The 17,938-nt window shown below is 28.7% G+C and overlaps 1 protein-coding gene across 4 annotated transcripts in view; it reads right to left on the bottom strand.

The window, feature by feature from the left end:
* The window catches only part of LOC119677624 (EH domain-binding protein 1-like), a 90,918-nt gene that overhangs the window by 14,150 nt on the left and 58,830 nt on the right, over positions 1-17,938 (bottom strand). For all 4 annotated transcript variants that reach the window (XM_038089053.1, XM_038089056.1, XM_038089055.1 and 1 more), the window contains one exon: positions 7,152-7,359. In XM_038089053.1, the coding sequence (XP_037944981.1) occupies positions 7,152-7,359 (208 nt within the window). The remainder of the gene's footprint in view (positions 1-7,151; positions 7,360-17,938) is intronic.

Raw genomic sequence — 17,938 nt, 5'->3', positions numbered from 1 at the left:
AATCTTAGAACAACTTAACTCCTTTTGAATGATCAGCCTTTAACAAAAGTTGGCAAACGATGAGAGTCTATTGAAGAGAATTATCATTGCATTACTATGATGGCTTTACTTCTTCTATCTCAAAGGGGTCTCAAGATCTGCAGTCATTATTAAGCGGTAATAACAAAGCTTTAATTAAGAATAACGTGATATGAAAATTATAATTACCACTAAGTCTTGTACAAATTTTAAAAACATTTAAATTTAATTGATTAGTATATAGTCTAATAGAATAAAAATACTTTAATATTATTTTTTGTAATAAACCCACGCGAATTGTCCTTTAAAAAAGATGTTTCATTGCTTATCAATTATCACTTTTAATTTATTCCCATTTAACTAGCGTGTCACTTGGTAATTGAGTATGAATATATACTTATTACAGTTGAAATATTTCAGGGACATATTTATATATCGCACAGAGCACATTTTAATTAATTTATTACATTTTTTATTCATTAACAATTTTAATGGCACTTAGCACTGAAACATTTTATTTGCTTTGGAATATACGAGCATTTCCTCACAATGTAGGTGGATTGCATTGCAAGGACAAGCCTGTGCACAGAAGTGAAAATTATAATAAATATGTAAATATGAATTTATGATTATCCTTAAATCACACAAATGTTTACTTATATCGATTATTTTCAATATAAAAATAAAAAGTCCTTGAAAAAAACCGCAATCAAAAATAAATTAGCTGCCATTGCCAAGTACATCTGAGATGTACTTACTGTACTTGTACAAAATATAGAATATAAATATAATAAAAAATTTTATATATAATATATATACAAGCTGTAATGTGTTTACAGGTTAAATCAAATTTTTTTTCAAGAAATACATATAGTTTTTCTATCACAAAAAAAAACTAGTAGCCTTAAAAGTGTAGTTGCTCCTTAGTTTCACTACTGCTTCTTCACCGAAATGTCCAATTAAATCCAATTATCCTTCAAACTTCGACCTTCAGTTTGGTAACCAAAATGTAATTTGGTAAATAGAAAAGTTTTGTTTGGTGGTTTAGGCTATTAGAGTGACCAAAATAAAAATGTAATAACTGCTTTGACTGGTCATAAAATTTTCCATTTCATTGATTTTAGCTGTTTGGTTTTCCAACTTAGAGTATATTTAACGCCATATAAAAAAGTTATAATATATTCGTTTAAGAACTTTAGTAGACATTTACAATAATTTTTTAATAAAATTTTAATGGAATTTTAAGGAACCGTCAAAGTTTTAATAGTTTTATTGCATTGGAAGTTTTAGGTTTTTTTTTTAATTAAATTTCTAAATCTTATATTCTATAAATTGTAGAAATATACCTATACACTTCACAATCATCAGAAGTAGATCGATTGTTTCCTACTAATATAGTAAAAATGCAGAAAGAAAATTGTATAGGGTTGAGGTCTATTTTCAATACTTACAAAAATAGAGTGTCAAAGATTTGGTGCTCGAGGCATCACACCCTTCTGTCATTCCTAATAAAGATAATATGTAATACTAACACAATATTAAAATATACTTGTCTTTAAGATAATTTAGCATTCTTTTCCGACTAACACTGAAATCATGCTACACTCTTCTTCATGCCACTCGTCTTAACTGTTACGATATTTCGTAAAATTATCTTAAACAAAATAATGTTCCCGTAATAATATTCTAAATTTCCTTTCAAGAACAAAGACGGGATATGGCACATATTTACTATGTCTGACAACGTCAGCATCTCAGAGAAGATGTGAGAGAATGATGTATTTGTCTTAAATCCAACGACACTTGTAGTTATATTTTTTCTGATAAGTCGGTTTGGCGCTAAACTAGATACACTACGCTATATGCTTATGTAATGTACTTCTTGATATATCGAGATTTAAGGTTTTACACTTTTGATAATGATTATGTGAACGAAAACAAAAAATGCTATGAAGTATCAATCAGTTTATGCAATTTTTACATTGATTACACAAATAATGGATAAATACAAGAAGATGGGTCTCCTTTTTGTTAGTGGTATTCGTGTACAAATTTTCATATTCTAGGCCAAATATCTCAAAAACAAAGACACATCAACATATACTACAGAGTATTGGCAAAATGTCATTAAAATAACTACCTTTATTAAAATAAATGTCGTGATATGAGCATGTCCAGGAAATCGAAATCGGTTGATAAAAGTTTTTTCCACAGCATTATTCGTTTGGCCTATATTAAAACTGGATAGTCACACAGAATTTTATATAAAAATCCGAATATGCTTCGTTAAAAAATTTCTAATATTAAACAAAGACAGATGCTTCTGTAGGCTGTATTCTTTTCCTATAATCACAAACAATTTGATTAAAAAAATAGGGATTTAGGACCCTAATTAGACAGAATATTATAACTGTGGTTAGCCTTTTGTAGTGACACTTACAGAGCAAAAGACATTCATTTTTTTAAATAAATATTAGAGTGTACAATGATAAGGAACTCATAAGGATACGCACTTCCAACTCAGCACTCTCTTCTGATCTAGATCATTGCAAAATAGTCATGAAGAATCTTATTCAAAATTCAATCTACTTCCTTCTCTTCTAGTATTCCCCAACAAAATATATTCTTATCTTTGGTTTCTGAAATGCGTTCGTTTCATATTGGTTTTGTTGCAAATCAATAAAGTCCTAATACCCTACTCCACTATAAGCTTATGGAGATACCCAGTTTTTATTATAATTCTTTTCTTAAAAAGAGCTATGAAACAGATTTTAAGACAATTATATATTACATGAATCTTCCACTTTCTTTGACAAGTGTATTTAAAATGATGATTACTTTTTAGTGAATTAATATAAACAAACAACATTTTTAAACCTACGTACTTGTATTTAAATCTACATAATCATGTGATAAATGAATGTAGATTCAGAAAATAAATTTTTCAAAAATGTCTTTAACGAAAGTAACAAATTGTTTGAGAAAATTTGCAGACAGAAAACGTAATAATTTGATTTATTTTCTCGAAAATTGTGTAGGTGTTTGAAAAACAAATCATTTAGGTTTGCATGTCTGAAGCAATTTAAATTTATTTGAAGTGAAAAGAACTTAAGAGTACCTTAAAAAATTGCATGCACTCTTAAAGGGTAAAAGTATCTAGAAAGATGTATCTAAAGAAGAAAGATTGATTTGGAAAATTAAAGAATATTTTAGTTATATTATTTGGAAGAAAAGCAGAATTTATATTGAAGAGTTGTTTGTAAAAGTAGATAATTAAATCGCATCACTTTTGCTAATATATATATATATATACATAAATTGAATTTTATTTTAAAAACAATTATTTAATTAGTAAATTCCTCATATGTTTTAAACAAGTCTTGAATATTATGCAAGTCAAATGCATCAGAAAAATCTTCTATAACCAATACCTAACTTAACAAATATATCCAGTATATGCACAGCATAATATATTATATAAAAAATTGCACTTATGTATTTTTCTGAAAGAGTAGATACTTCCATTAAATTCTGTAGCTTCATAACTTCATCTTATCGGCAAATAAAAATTTTCATAATACAGAACTTTATATTCAACACAGTTTTTATGCCACATAAATCTGTGGATTTTATGTAATAAACGCTGAGTATTTGTCAGCTCAGAAGAATGCACAGAAAATTGATTTCCACGCCAATCACTAGCGTCATAGAAATGAAATCGTCTAGCACCCACATGCTCGTAATATAGGCAAAGCTCTTCAAAAATTCAATTAAATACAGAATTGGTTGTGTATCTTATAGTATTTGTCGTTATCGTTGTTGGATTTTTTACTGTAGTTTTATGCATGTAGATACATTGCAGTAAGTACGCACAGTGAACGATAACAGGAAATTCAATCTATATAAAACGACTTAATGCGGAAAGATTAGAATACAATAAGTTAAGATATACCGGGTCAGCATTATAGACTGTTGAAGTACTCTACATACAGTAGGTATAATTTTGAAACATAGGCAAAAAGCAAACAACAAACAAATTAGAGTATCTAAATATCAACCAAAATTGTGTATACAGAATTTATAAGAGAATATAAATATTAGGTTGTTCAGAAAGTAATTTCGTTTTTTCCGGACAGAGGAAGTAATTGTACTTTTTTGCACTCAACTTCACACTTAAGCCGTATAATTTTTATATGCTTTGGAACTCATATAGCATATAGCATGTGTGTGAAAAATTCCAATTAATTCTACGGAGTAGTTTTTGGTTAGTGCTCTTTTAAATATGGAGAGCTATAAGCAGCATTTTCGACATATCTTACTGTTTTACTACAGAAAGGGTAAAAATGCTGTTCAAGCCAGAAAGAAATTGACCGATGTGTCAAGCTTTTACCGCTTGAATGGGATACAATGCCACACCCACTATATTCTCCAGACTTGGCACCATCGTATTATTATTTGTTCCGGTCACTCCAAAATTTTTTAAACGGTAAAACCTTCACCTCAAATGAGGAGGTCTAAAACCACCTCGATCCCTTTTTTCCAGCAAAGACCAAAAATTTTATGAGCGTGCAATTATGCTACTACCAGAAAGATGGAAAAAGATGTTGGACCAGAACGGCCAATATATAATTTAATAAAGTATTTGTTTATTATACGAAAATCGTCTTTCATTTTATTGCTCGTTTTTTTGATCACAACCCATATAATAAAATAGCTTGAGAAAGACAGTATGTAAAAAATATGAGTATAGAATATATGAGTTTTGGGTTCCTAGTTGGGCAGGACGCTACAAAAATCTTTTGTGCTACAATTTATCTTAATCAGACAAAAGACATACAGTATAAAAAAAAAACATTAAAGTATACTTTATTAAATAATTCCAAATATTAACACAGCATTATTCTTATGGTCAAAGCTGGAATTTCATAAAGAATTTTATACACAAGTCATAATCGTTAAATAATTCTTAATATTAGGCGAGGGCAGGTACTTCTCAGACAATATTCTTTCCCCATAATCATGGAAAATTGGTTTAGAAAAAAACAGGCATTTAGGACACTAATGGAATAGAATACTGTACTGTAACTATGGTTAATAATTTGTACTGACATTAATACCACAACAGAGAATCATTTTTTTAAGTAAGAATAATGTGCTTCGTCAAAGAACTCCTAAGAACACGTACTCCAGTATTATCTTTTGACTTGATCACTGCTAAATAGTCATTAAGAACCTGACTTAAATCTAATTCACTTTCTTCTCGCCTTCAAGTATTGTATATTATCACTGGAGCTTCTAGGTCTTTATAAAACTCAGCAAATGATTCTGACACTCTTTTTTTAGAATGCTTGCAGTCTATCTACATATAATATATTTGAGTAACTATGTATTAGTCCTTTATAGCATGCCGTGTATGCAAGGAAATGGGTCATAAGCGCGGAAATTTTTAAAAGATATATAAAGTACTTTGTGTTTTTAATACGCTTACAACTTCGCGATACTGAGACATCAAGGTAGCAAAACTCAGCAACATTTTCTATTGTAACTATATGGTTTTTAGTGACTGTAGTTTGGGGATGTTTGTTCCTTTTTCTAGTATGCACAACCGTTTTATCGTTTTGAGATAATTGCTAAAGCTTTATGCTGAGTCTTTCGAATGCATAGGTCGTAAACCAGATATTTCACGTTTAATCCAAATCCGAAGTTTTCTTGATAACTATATATACAGTTATCGAGAATATAGTTATCACTATATATAGTTTTTGGGAACTTTTACGTGGATATTCCCAAGTACAATGGCAAGAACAATTATTAACTTGGAACAGTCATAGGAAGCCAACACACCCTAGACGATAATTTATGATAATAACAGGAAACATATTATATATAACATATTATATTGCTTCATGTTTCTGTGGATGGTCAACTGCTAGATTTGAATAAACAGAACAAACTTTCTAATTCAATGTTTTAACTAATGCAATTCTAATTCAATGTTTTTACAAACTTTCTAATTTAATGTACTATATAAAAAGTAGGTGATATTTCTACTAAGTGTTTGTTCTATTTTTTTATAAATGAGTTTAATTTTATTTAGAAGAGAAAATAAAAGGAAAATATTGCTTTCAGTAACAGTACCATATGTGGATAAATTGTGCTTTTGTAAGTGGCTGTCGGGTCAATAAATTAATTTAATGATTATTTTGAATTTGCAAGAAACTCATTTATCGCAATTTATATATATACGTATATATAGTATAAGTTTTACAAAAAATAATCCGAAGCATATTTATTTGGCAATTAGTTGAATTGAACCAATTTATTGGAGATTTTGTAAACGTTTCTTTCTGGTTTCAAAAACGACAGCCACCAACCAAATCTGTAGACAGTCTAATAACTTAGGCACATTCAAAGCTTATAAAAAAGTTCAAAGGTTCACAACAAATAATTTTTAATTAATTCTATTTAAAATTACAGCATAATTTTTCGCAGAATCTAAAATTTTTAAATAAATTCTATGGAAATGGTGTTGCTTTTTAATGTGGTGAAATGAAATGTACTTGAAAATCGGATTAACCATAAAAGCCTATTAACATTAAAGTCATGAAAGCCTTTAATTCAGACTCAGTCAGTCTATGAGGAAACTTCATGTGCATAAATTAATTACAATTGATATGAAAAGTGCGAAAATGGTAAACAGGCGACACTAGCACATAGTCTAGTCTCTATAGATACAGATAAAAACCGCACATGCGATAACTGTCAGTTGGGCAGTATCGCAAATGAAACCGCAGTAAAAGCACACTATTAAATGTAAGAGCACAAGAGCGATACATTTTGTACGGCAATAGAAAAGCACTAAATGAAATTAAAAAAAAAAAAAAACAAAAAAAATAGTATGGAAATATGCAAAATAGGTCAATGGGCCTGGGTGCGCAACAATTTAATATCAAACGAAAAGTATGATTTCAACAGGGCAAGTACGCAATGCAGTTAGTAAGTAGGTTAATTAATGCAAATATTTTACATACTAAAGCAACGGATGCATAAATTTATATTACTTTTGCAAATACAAAATAATTTTGAACTGTAATTATCTAGTTATCTTATATTACTTAAAAGCAAATACTTACATCTTCGATTACGAAAGTCCAGTCCTTATCCTCTAGTTCATGTGTACGTGGATCTTTGAACAATGTGACCGAAATAGCATGATTATCGGGCACTGGCCAAGATATGTGACCGACCAGCGGATTCATCATATCTGGCTCCCAGGGCAGTGGCGCTGAAGCGACACGACGTGAACGGCGTGTCCAAACGACTGCGAGATTTGATGGTCGCCTGAAATTAACAAACCAAAAAAATTTAATTTATAATCCACTGTGATTAAAATAAGATTTAAAATTAATTTTGTTCACATAAACATTTTTAACATTTATAGCATTAAATTAAGAGATTTTAAAGAAATTATATTTGAGTAAATATACTTTCAAGAAATATTTTTATACTTCATATGCTTTCATGTGTGTAAATATTTGGTCGATTAAAAATATTTGCTTAATTAACTCTAAAAAAGCTTAACAATTTCTGTATGCTACAAAATGGATACACCAGCAGCTTAACAACTAAGAAAATATCTGCAGGAGATATATTGTTTTAGTAGCATCATTTCATCTTACAACAAAATGTAATATGGCGCAACTGTATAACAGTGGCGTGGCAGAAAAAAATAGCACAGGGACATGAAAATCAAATGGAAGTATATAAACTTTATTCAGACTGATTATATGTATATATGAGTAATATAAATATTTGTTATGTGATGAGTCGCAATATGAACAAAACTTTACTAAATGTTACTCAGGATTCTAGAAGTGGATAAATCTTGTCTATAACGACTAATACCATGTTTTTATTTGTCTCATTAAGGCAATTTAACTCATTCAGACAGACCGCTAATGAGTTTAATTTACCATACAGCTTTCATATAAATGAGCTCATTATAAATAAATTACTTAATTTAAGGCGAAATATATCGAATGCAACCCTTAAATATAAATGTCCCACAAGTGAAATTACTAAAATTTGAAACATTTATCATAAGTTTTATACATAAAATATAAATAAAGAAGCTATTTCACCTGCATAAATCAGCGTATGCCAATGGAAACGACCAAATCTTAATTTCATTAACATAAGTAATTTTAGCTGCAGTGGAAACATTTGTATCATGTGTCGTTCTCACATATAAGTGTTAACGTACGAATCTGTAGTAACGGTGACACGATATGGATTAACAATACGAAACAACTATAATTTTATAGCTCTGTAAGATAATTAACGAAAAATAGGTTAGAAGAAGTAAACTTCTTCAAAAATAAAAAAAGAATTTATTTAAAAGCCTTTTCAAGCATTGAAGGAAATTCATAGACTTTATAAAGTACATTTATTCTCGATCAGCTCGACAAATTAAGTTCAAAGAAGTCCCTGAGTTTTTGAGATACTTTAACCAAGTCTTGCACACATACTTTTCGGAAGCGGACTTTGATCATTTATCGAATTAACAGAAATCAGACCTCTATGGATTATAGGTGACTTCTTCAAAAATAAATATATCAAACTAAAATTATACCTTTCTTAAAAAGTATATTTACATATAACTAATTTTTCTATGTACAAAATAATATATTTACTTAAAAGTTTCTATTGTCTTAAAACACTTTCACTAAAAAGTATGTTAGGTATATTATTTGTATATTATGCATTGTGACTAGCTTGATCTATTGTACAATATTAGTATATAAACTACAATTTACAATTTAAATTATAAGCAAAGTATATTTCTCACGGTACACTTACAGTACATAAGGACATTCAAAAGAATTATGCTAAAACAGTTCTTAAATCGATTTGCTTATCTCACAAACCTTATGAAAATCTAAATGTATTTATTGTTATCGATTCAAAAGGTAAAGGTAAGCACCGTAAAAAACCGTCTTCCACAACACTGCCATTTATTTCATTTTAAGCGCACATGCTGCATCTCATACTAAGTATTTAACCCCAAACAGTCATTAAAGATTCAAAAGCACCATTACGATTACTATCATTAAACTAAAAGGCAGCATCATCGTTGTGAAAGTGAATCTGTATGTGAGAAAAAAACCAAATCTTTATATGCATCCATCCACTAGAATTGCGCATTGCTCTGCAATACGAAAAATAGAAAAAGAATCTCAAGGATACACATTTTCCTGCCTTAAGCAAACTTTCACTGGTTGTTTACTGAAGAGAAGTAAATGTTTTTTTTCTTCTTCCATTTTGGCGCGCAACACTCAAGCAAGTCAAGCAAGGTAAAGCATATAAACTGGGTCAACATAGTCTTCCTTCTCGAGCACTTTTCCTTTTTACTTCCTAAGTGTTGGCCATTAAGAATCAAAACGTGAAAGAATCTGTGAATTATGATTATTTTTTTATATTTTGAGCAAAAATATGATTTCTTTTTACTGGTTATTTGATACCAGAGAGGTAAAGGTATTTGAGGTAAAGACGCCCCCGGGCACGTTTTTAATGCGAAAGTATGTCGTGCAATTGCCGTTACCATTTCATTTTTCTAACTTATTGTGCCAATTTGGGTGTAAAATAGTATAAAAGGTGTCAACTGTGTGCCTATGTACTTACAAATCGTTTTAAATTAAAACCAAAGGATGTCGTAAATGTCTAATGTGCCGAGCATGACACAATTTATTTTATAAATTGTTAGATAAGGAAATCCTTTAAACTGAAATTTCTGAATATTAGCATTCTTTACGGAAATTGCAAAACAGATGATTTTTTATTATTTTAACAAGAAATCGTTATGTGTTAATTCAAATAAGCATCCTCGTATTGTTCTTACAAATCTGGTAATTAAGTATTAAATAAATTCTTAATTTGACCTACAGTAATTTACTCAGCCATTGAAAATGGTCACAAGTTTAAATTAAATAAATTAAATTTATAAATATTTGAATTAAATTAAAATTAATTTATTATTTAAGGCTACCGTTTGGCAATACAAACTAAACTTACTTCTTGCTATAGATAGCTTGCAAAATTTTGAATTGATAACATTTAAATGAAAAAGTGTCAATATCACTACACAACTTAAGTTCGCTTATTTACTTATGTTCATACTTAAGCATACACGCATCTATACTCTAAACTCATCTCAATACTCGCAGATAACACGAAAACGAAGAAAAGAAGAAACAAAAAAAATTGTCGTTAAAACTGTGACAAATAAGAAAAAAAATATTGACAGTGAAAAACCTTCCATAAAACATATTTAATATTATAACTGGAAACTATATTTTTATATAGCTATGGGTTTTTATAGAGCAGTAATTCCCAACCGGTGGTTCGGGAGATGATTAAAAAGGGTCCGTGCGCATCAAATTTAACAGATAAGTATCCGGATTTTGTTGTTTATTAACTAAGTAATAGACCTTTTTAAAAATTTTTTTTATGTTGGTACACCCATTATTGACATATAGTATAAATTTGAGCGCCATCTCTCAATTAGTTTGTTTAGAGCAGCTGTTAATGTGAGTCTACCTCAACAAGTGCATTTAACGATTCGCTCAGGCACCATATTCGCCAGATCTGGATCCGTGCGCCTTTTTCCTGTTCCCGAAACTCAAATTGTCCCTTCGTGGTAAGCGTTTTGAATCCATTGAATCGGTAAAAGGGAATTCGTTGAAGGATCTAAACGCCATACCTGCACGGGCCTACGAAAAGTGTATGGAAGATTGGGTTAAGTGTTGGCATATGCGTATCGTTTAGAAGGACCATAGTTTGAAGGAAATAAAATAAATTTGAAATAAAATTTAAATTTGTGTGTTTTATTTACAAAATCCGAATACTTTTTGAGCAGAAGGTAACCTTCTAAATCTTGCTTAATTTGATGCTTTTAAAAGCAAGTATTCACTCAATACGCTTTTCATTATTTTGATTGATTTTTCATAAATTTCAACAATAAAGAAAGAAAGAACAATAGCAGGGAAACAAATACTCAATACAAACAACAACTACTAAGAGTAATTTGGTAGTTGAAAAAGCAACTATTTATCATTACAGCTATTAAACTTAGTTTTATATTCAAGCATTCACTTATTCGAAATCCATTCCTAATTGTTATTCACACAAAAACACAAATAACAACCGCTGGTGTGTGATATTATAGATAGCTCAGTTTCTCCCAGTTGGTATAGAATTTTGATTTGCCGTCTAAGCTGTTATTTAATTTTTAAATGTTTGCTTTTTTCATAAATTGATTTATTATCATTTGCAATTAAATAAAATAAGTCTCGATTGTTCAATTCATATCAATTGTTCAAACTCAACAGATCAAGCTGTTAATATCTATATTTCAATCATGTCGATTTAGTCAATAATCTCTATACCTTAAAGAATATAAAATATCTATTTCACTACGTTTCCAATACTTTGGTTAATTTTATTTACCGAGTCCAGCAGATTTATAAGGAAATAAATAAAAATTAAAACATTAAAATTAATAATAGTGTTAAAGAGCGATAACCATTTTTAATAAAGCTACAGACTTTCCACATCTTGTTCACATCTTTTCTTCTCAATTCAAATTTCTGTGTATGAAATAATCAAATAAACAATTTTTATACTTAATCGATTCGTTTCTTTCGTCAGTTAAAAAATTTTATATTCATAGTTTGTTTAAGGACAATAAAAATAAAAAATTAAGTCCACAAATTATTAGGCCACAAAATATTACATGAACCAAGTTTTACAATCTAAATTTCTTTTTTATTATATTTATTTATTTTTATTATATGAGAAATTGGAATATTATTAATTTTATGTAATTCCTTTATTTTTGTATGAATTTCCTGAACTTTCCATTGGTCTACTATTGCCGCCAATGGTTTAATATGGAATGTACAATTATATCTATATATGTATATCAAACTTAGTGTGATTCACTAATTAAAAAGTTAATTGCGCAAATAATTATTTTGGATAAAAGCCAAGACCTTCCAACAAAAACCAAAAAGAAATTAATAAATTCTGTTCAAATAGATACTTGAAATATTTAGAAATAATATTTGTGTAAGAGTAATTTATCTGAAACAAGCTGTACAATGCCAAATCTCAAAAGAAGAAAATCCAAGAAATTAATGGAGATAAACATAAGAATTCAATTAAAACAACAGCTTATCTCGTTCTAAAAAATAAAAGAATTTTATTGAAAGCAATCATATGTAAGAGGAACTCAAATATACTATAGATACAATAATAGGGTGCCTCGGCGGAAAATCAAGTAATTCCATTTACAATTTTAATGTAATTTTTAATAATTTATTTCAGAAAATGTAAAATATTATTGATATGAAAATAAGAAATGATATGCAAAATCCTTTTAGAGTGAAGAACACTTCCAAAGTTGAACGAAGTTGAAAATGTGTAGAAAAAATGTTGAAAAGCAATTCCCAAAAAAATTAAGCGTTTTCTCTCCCAAAAAATTAACTTCATTATTAAAATCTTTGATTAACTTCATTATAAAAATTTTTAACATGGAATAAACTCCTGGAAATCTATATCCTTACAGAAAAGGCAATAAAACTCTGTAAAGTAGACTCTATACTAATTTTATAAGACTTCTTAGAGAGTACTCTAAGCTCAGAAGAGCGCCCAGTAGACTCGATAGTCGCAATGCACAACATACCCTCTTAATTAAATAACCTTAAATCTTTTAGTAAATACATCTTTAATAAAAAGAGTTATCCACTTTTTGTTTTCAAAAGTACACATAAATAAAACATACTTGTGATCAGGATTTCAATGAAGTTGTTATATCAATATCGCTGGGCCTTAACATTAATTGTGAAAATAGTATAATTTAAATTTCCTACACGGTCATTTTACAATACTGAATCCTATTGCAGTTGTTTTCAATGATTTGTCGAGACACACCTGCCTATACCACAACTCTTACTTCAAGTTTGTTCGTTTGCAAAGCATCAATAATTTAAAGATAAACCGAAACATAATCATTTTGGGATTCAAATTGCATAATCTTGGTGTCTAAAACACAAAACCGATACGGAAAATTAGACATCCTGGAAGTTTTTCGTGCAACAAAGCCAAAATAGGACTTGCTATATAGCTTGCAGTACTATTGAATCTTCAGATCCTTCAAACTCATACCTTTAATTCTGAATAAAATAAAGCAATGGTCGTTATGTGATGGCAGAGATAGAGACTCGTTGGTTTGTGGCACACTTTTCTCTTTATTAAAAAGATATGGGTCTCTCACATCTACAGACCAAATGTCACACCATATCGTACCTTTTTGTTATTACAATGACGTTTCACTGTTCCTGATGCAACAATGTTGCTTAATGACCTATCGACTAAATGAAAAATGAGTCTACAAAATAATATTTGAAAAAATCAACAGTCCCCCTTATTTAACCTACACTCTTCAATATGTTATATTAAGTTTGCTCAATTTCAACACTGGTCACTGAATATTTAGACAGTTTCGTGTCATTTTTTACTAAGTATGAAATATGTCAGAAGCACCCCATATAGAAATATTGAAGTATTTATGCAATTAAATAATAGAATCCAATAGAAGCAAAATAAAAAAATGAACAATATACCAGCAGCACATGCCAACATCATTCAAAGCCGACAGCAACAAAGCCAGCAACAATTGTAATGAGTATCAGAAACAGTGGCAAATGCAAAGGCAGCAATTGCAATTTTTTAATCGAGAGCTTTGAACTCAGTGCAGCATGTCAAGAAACAAACGCCATCAAGAGTGCTACATATATAAATATCTGTACTAACAGATACACCTACAGACAAACGAATAACAAAGTAGCAATGCACTTCTTTGAAGCCAAAATAATACAAAAAAAAAAAAACAATACAAAATACCATAGTATTTATATCATAAAATAAATTGAAAACAAAATTGCTGATTGTGTTCTCTAGTACATGATGTACACACATCTATATATACATTTTTATAAACACACAATGAGATATGAGCATATCAGTCAATATATACACATATGTTATGTAGCATTTCCTGTATGCATTACAATATGTTGTAAGTGGTTGGTTACATATTCTCTTCAATGATTTAAAAACGAGAACCAGGCACATAATCGCTGCAGTCAAGATAATGCATTACACTCATGCGAACTGCATATCACTTTGATATTTTGTTCAGCCTTAAGGGATATTTTTAAAAGAATAAATATTACTTGAAACAATGGATATACCCGTATGTAATTTGACTTGCATTGATATTCGTATACATACACTATATATATGTAAGAATTATATATTTTAATATCATAAAATGTTAGCTTTGTCACGTCTTTTGTGCGCAAAATGTGTTAAAGTGCTCGAAGACAAGCTCGACAACAAGGATAAAATGCATACTCCTAACCACTCTACTTCCTTTAAGTTGTCATCACAGAAACATTCAAGATATATTTAATATGAGTATCTTTAAAAAATATTACTGTAATAAAATTTTATACTTATAAGTATTAACTGCGTCCATAACATAATGCAGTTATGACTGCAAACAGAAAATGTCAACTACATTCACAAATAGAAATTTTTATAGGATAATAACGTTTATGAAGAAAGGATAATACATAAGTTTCAAATTTCTTAACTTGATCTATCTTAAAGTAAATATAGTTACAAAAGTAGAAATCGATTGACTTCAGTGGTGGGGCACATAGCTTAGTTATTCGAAGAGAAAATTCCCTTGTTGCAGATTTTATGGTAAGTGTGGCGCAGAACAAAATACCCAGAGCCCAAAGATGTATTAAAGTGATTTATGACATCTCCACGGTACAGCTCACAAAAGTTAAATTACTCTGTCTTTACTTTTAAAAATCGGGCACAATTTTATATCTCACAAACACCAATTTTCAGATAGCCCTCAAAAATCCTCTAGATTCTGTGGTGGACTCATATCACCTTTTCATAACCTAGATTTTCTTCGCATTTTCTCCAATTAATAATAACGTTAGTTTGAAATCAATACCATTTTCATTTGTCTAGACCGTCAAACATTTTTTGTAGGGAATATTAAGGAATGAACTTTACTTCTCTATAATTAGTAACTAATTAGTCTATAATTAGTATCTTCGGGCAGCTATTCATTTTTACGCAAATAATATCTTCAACTTACAAGATTTAATAATAATAAATAAACATAAGTCAATTAAAAATATAAATATTATTAACAATAATAATATATAATAATAATGTATTAATAATAATGTATTAATAATAATATAATAATAACGATAACAATAAGTAAAATAATATTTAGAATGCTTTATATTCATTAAACTGCTCATATCAGCAAAATATTAGATTATATTTTATTAATGCAATTTTAACAATAAAAAAATGTCAAATTTTAAGAGCTTTTTGCTGACATAGCTCAAAGCATTATTTTTAATTATTAAGAGAAGTTCATTGTGCTGAAGTTATAGGAAAATATGGTATAAATATAAAATAAGAATAATAAAAACAGCAATAAAATATATTTTTGCAATATGAATTCCAAAATTCATCTTGAAAATGAAAACAAAATTCATTGTTGCAATAATTGCATTTATTTGCAAACAAACAAGCTTCAGAAAAACAAAGATCTGGAGAATCTTCTAGATATATTAGCAAGTCTATAACATAAATGAAGTGTAGATTAAATGAGAAATATGTACTCTCAACCTCACAATTTAAAAGCTATTAAGCGGATTTTTCAAAAACCGGGACTAATATTCTCTCATTATCCTTTTAAATTAATATCGTTAACAACGGAAAGCAATACTTTATGGATCGGTAATGTTATTCCGTTCTGCAGTTGAGAATTTCAGCGCGTAACTCTACAAATTTTTGAAGTTCATACTTCTATACATTATACTTAATATTAAGCTTATTTAAACAATTTAGCTGATATATAAATTCTTAAGATAAAGTCTTAAATTATTCTTTTATCTTATTTTATTTTTCATTTTTGTAAAACTTTTTTATATACACATCATTAACACTCAACACTTATAAATGTGATTATGGAAAATTTACCAGATATTTAATTGGACTCTAAACAAACAATACATTTTTATCACCTCGTAAATTGGTATGTTTCGTTAATGGATATATTTATACATCAGCAATAAATAAATTTTGCTTTTCAATCAAAATATTGCCCTTAAATATTGTTTATTTTGATTTACTCAAAAGATTAAGACAGACATTTCGCTTGACAGTTTTGTAGATTTCTTTCTCATCGTACAATGTCATGGACTATGCGCACTTTCCTGCTCTATAAAAATGCCATAAAAATGGTACTGAAATCGAGAATTACTCGTATATTAAACTGATGAATTATGGATGTACGAGCAGCTACTGTAGATACAAAATTTATGCTTACACTAATAGCTGCCAGACATGCAAATAAATAAACGTCAGCTATGAGCTTAGTATGGACAATGTTCTAGGAAGAAGAGAAAATCGTTGTAATTTATAATTTCGAACTGATGTTTTATGGCTATTGTATTAAATACTTATTATTTGCTATTATTTGTTATTAAAAAGGCATCAAGTAAAATCTTTTGCCATTTAATACATAATTTTAGTGCAATGAACAATCTTTATAAATTACTATATATCGAATAACATTTACGTATTGAAAATGCATATATATATATATATATACGTAAACATACGGTATGTATTTAATAGTTAAAGCAAATTTAGCCTTGTTTGGTTGGTTGGTTGCAGTGGTAGGCCATTAGATAACTTATATGTACTTCAATTAGCGATTTTTCGCCGTTTTGCTATCATATTGCTCGCAAGAACCCTAGTATAGAAGAGTAGAGAATAAATCTATTCCGCCGAATTTAGGTCGTTTAATAGGTCTTTCGTATTCACCGATGAACAGTCTGATAAACTATCAAGGAAGTATTTTCCTAAGAACCTATATCTTCTGGATGCCAATTTAGCCATATTCTTCAATATATTTTTCTTCAAATTTAAAATAAGTATTATTAAAATTTTTAAACATATCTATACCTATACATAGAATAATCCTATTTCCCGATTCCAGTCTAACATTTTTATCTATAAGTATGTTTAATGTGTCAATCTGAACAACAATATGAAGTAGTAAAGAATGACAAGTACGACCTCTTGTAATAATTTTTAAAATCTATAATATTGAGTGTTTATATTAACATTTTTGTAAAAATACTGAAAAGGTTCTTTCTTCTCACATATGTTTTAAGCTATCAATAATTGGATCAATAATAACTTAAATCTGTTGAAATAAAGCACTTTAGTGCTACTTGAAAACACTTTTTAACACAAAATGTATAAAAAGGAACATAACTAATGTGCTGATATGTAATTTATGCTTTAAAATATATTTTAATATACTTTTAATAATTTTTTATTTATATTTAGCAAATATATTAAATGTCTTTGAAAATTTTAATTATTGTAAATTAAACACATTACTTAAATTGAAGATAATTATTTAAAATATAATTGATCAAAATGTGGATGACATGCATACATGTCTCCTTTTACAAAAGAAAAACAATTTTCCTAAAAAATATATATTTACTTTTAATAGAAGTTGCTGTCTTCTATTTAATTTTAATTAGAAAAAACAATATTGTCCACTTAAATATGAAAACCTAAACATGTAACTCAAAAGGGCGGGAATGCATATGTTTGGACTCCAAAAAATATTATTTCTTGTAAAATAAATAAGAAATTGGCTTTGTCATTGTCATTTGTTGTTGGTGACAAGTGAGCATGACTTGTCACATAAATAATAATTTAATGAAAAAAAAAA

Source organism: Teleopsis dalmanni, chromosome 2 (genome assembly GCF_002237135.1).
Source record: "Teleopsis dalmanni isolate 2A chromosome 2, ASM223713v2, whole genome shotgun sequence".
NCBI classification, from domain to species: Eukaryota; Metazoa; Arthropoda; class Insecta; order Diptera; family Diopsidae; genus Teleopsis; species Teleopsis dalmanni.
This window is presented reverse-complemented; position numbering and strand designations above follow the sequence as displayed.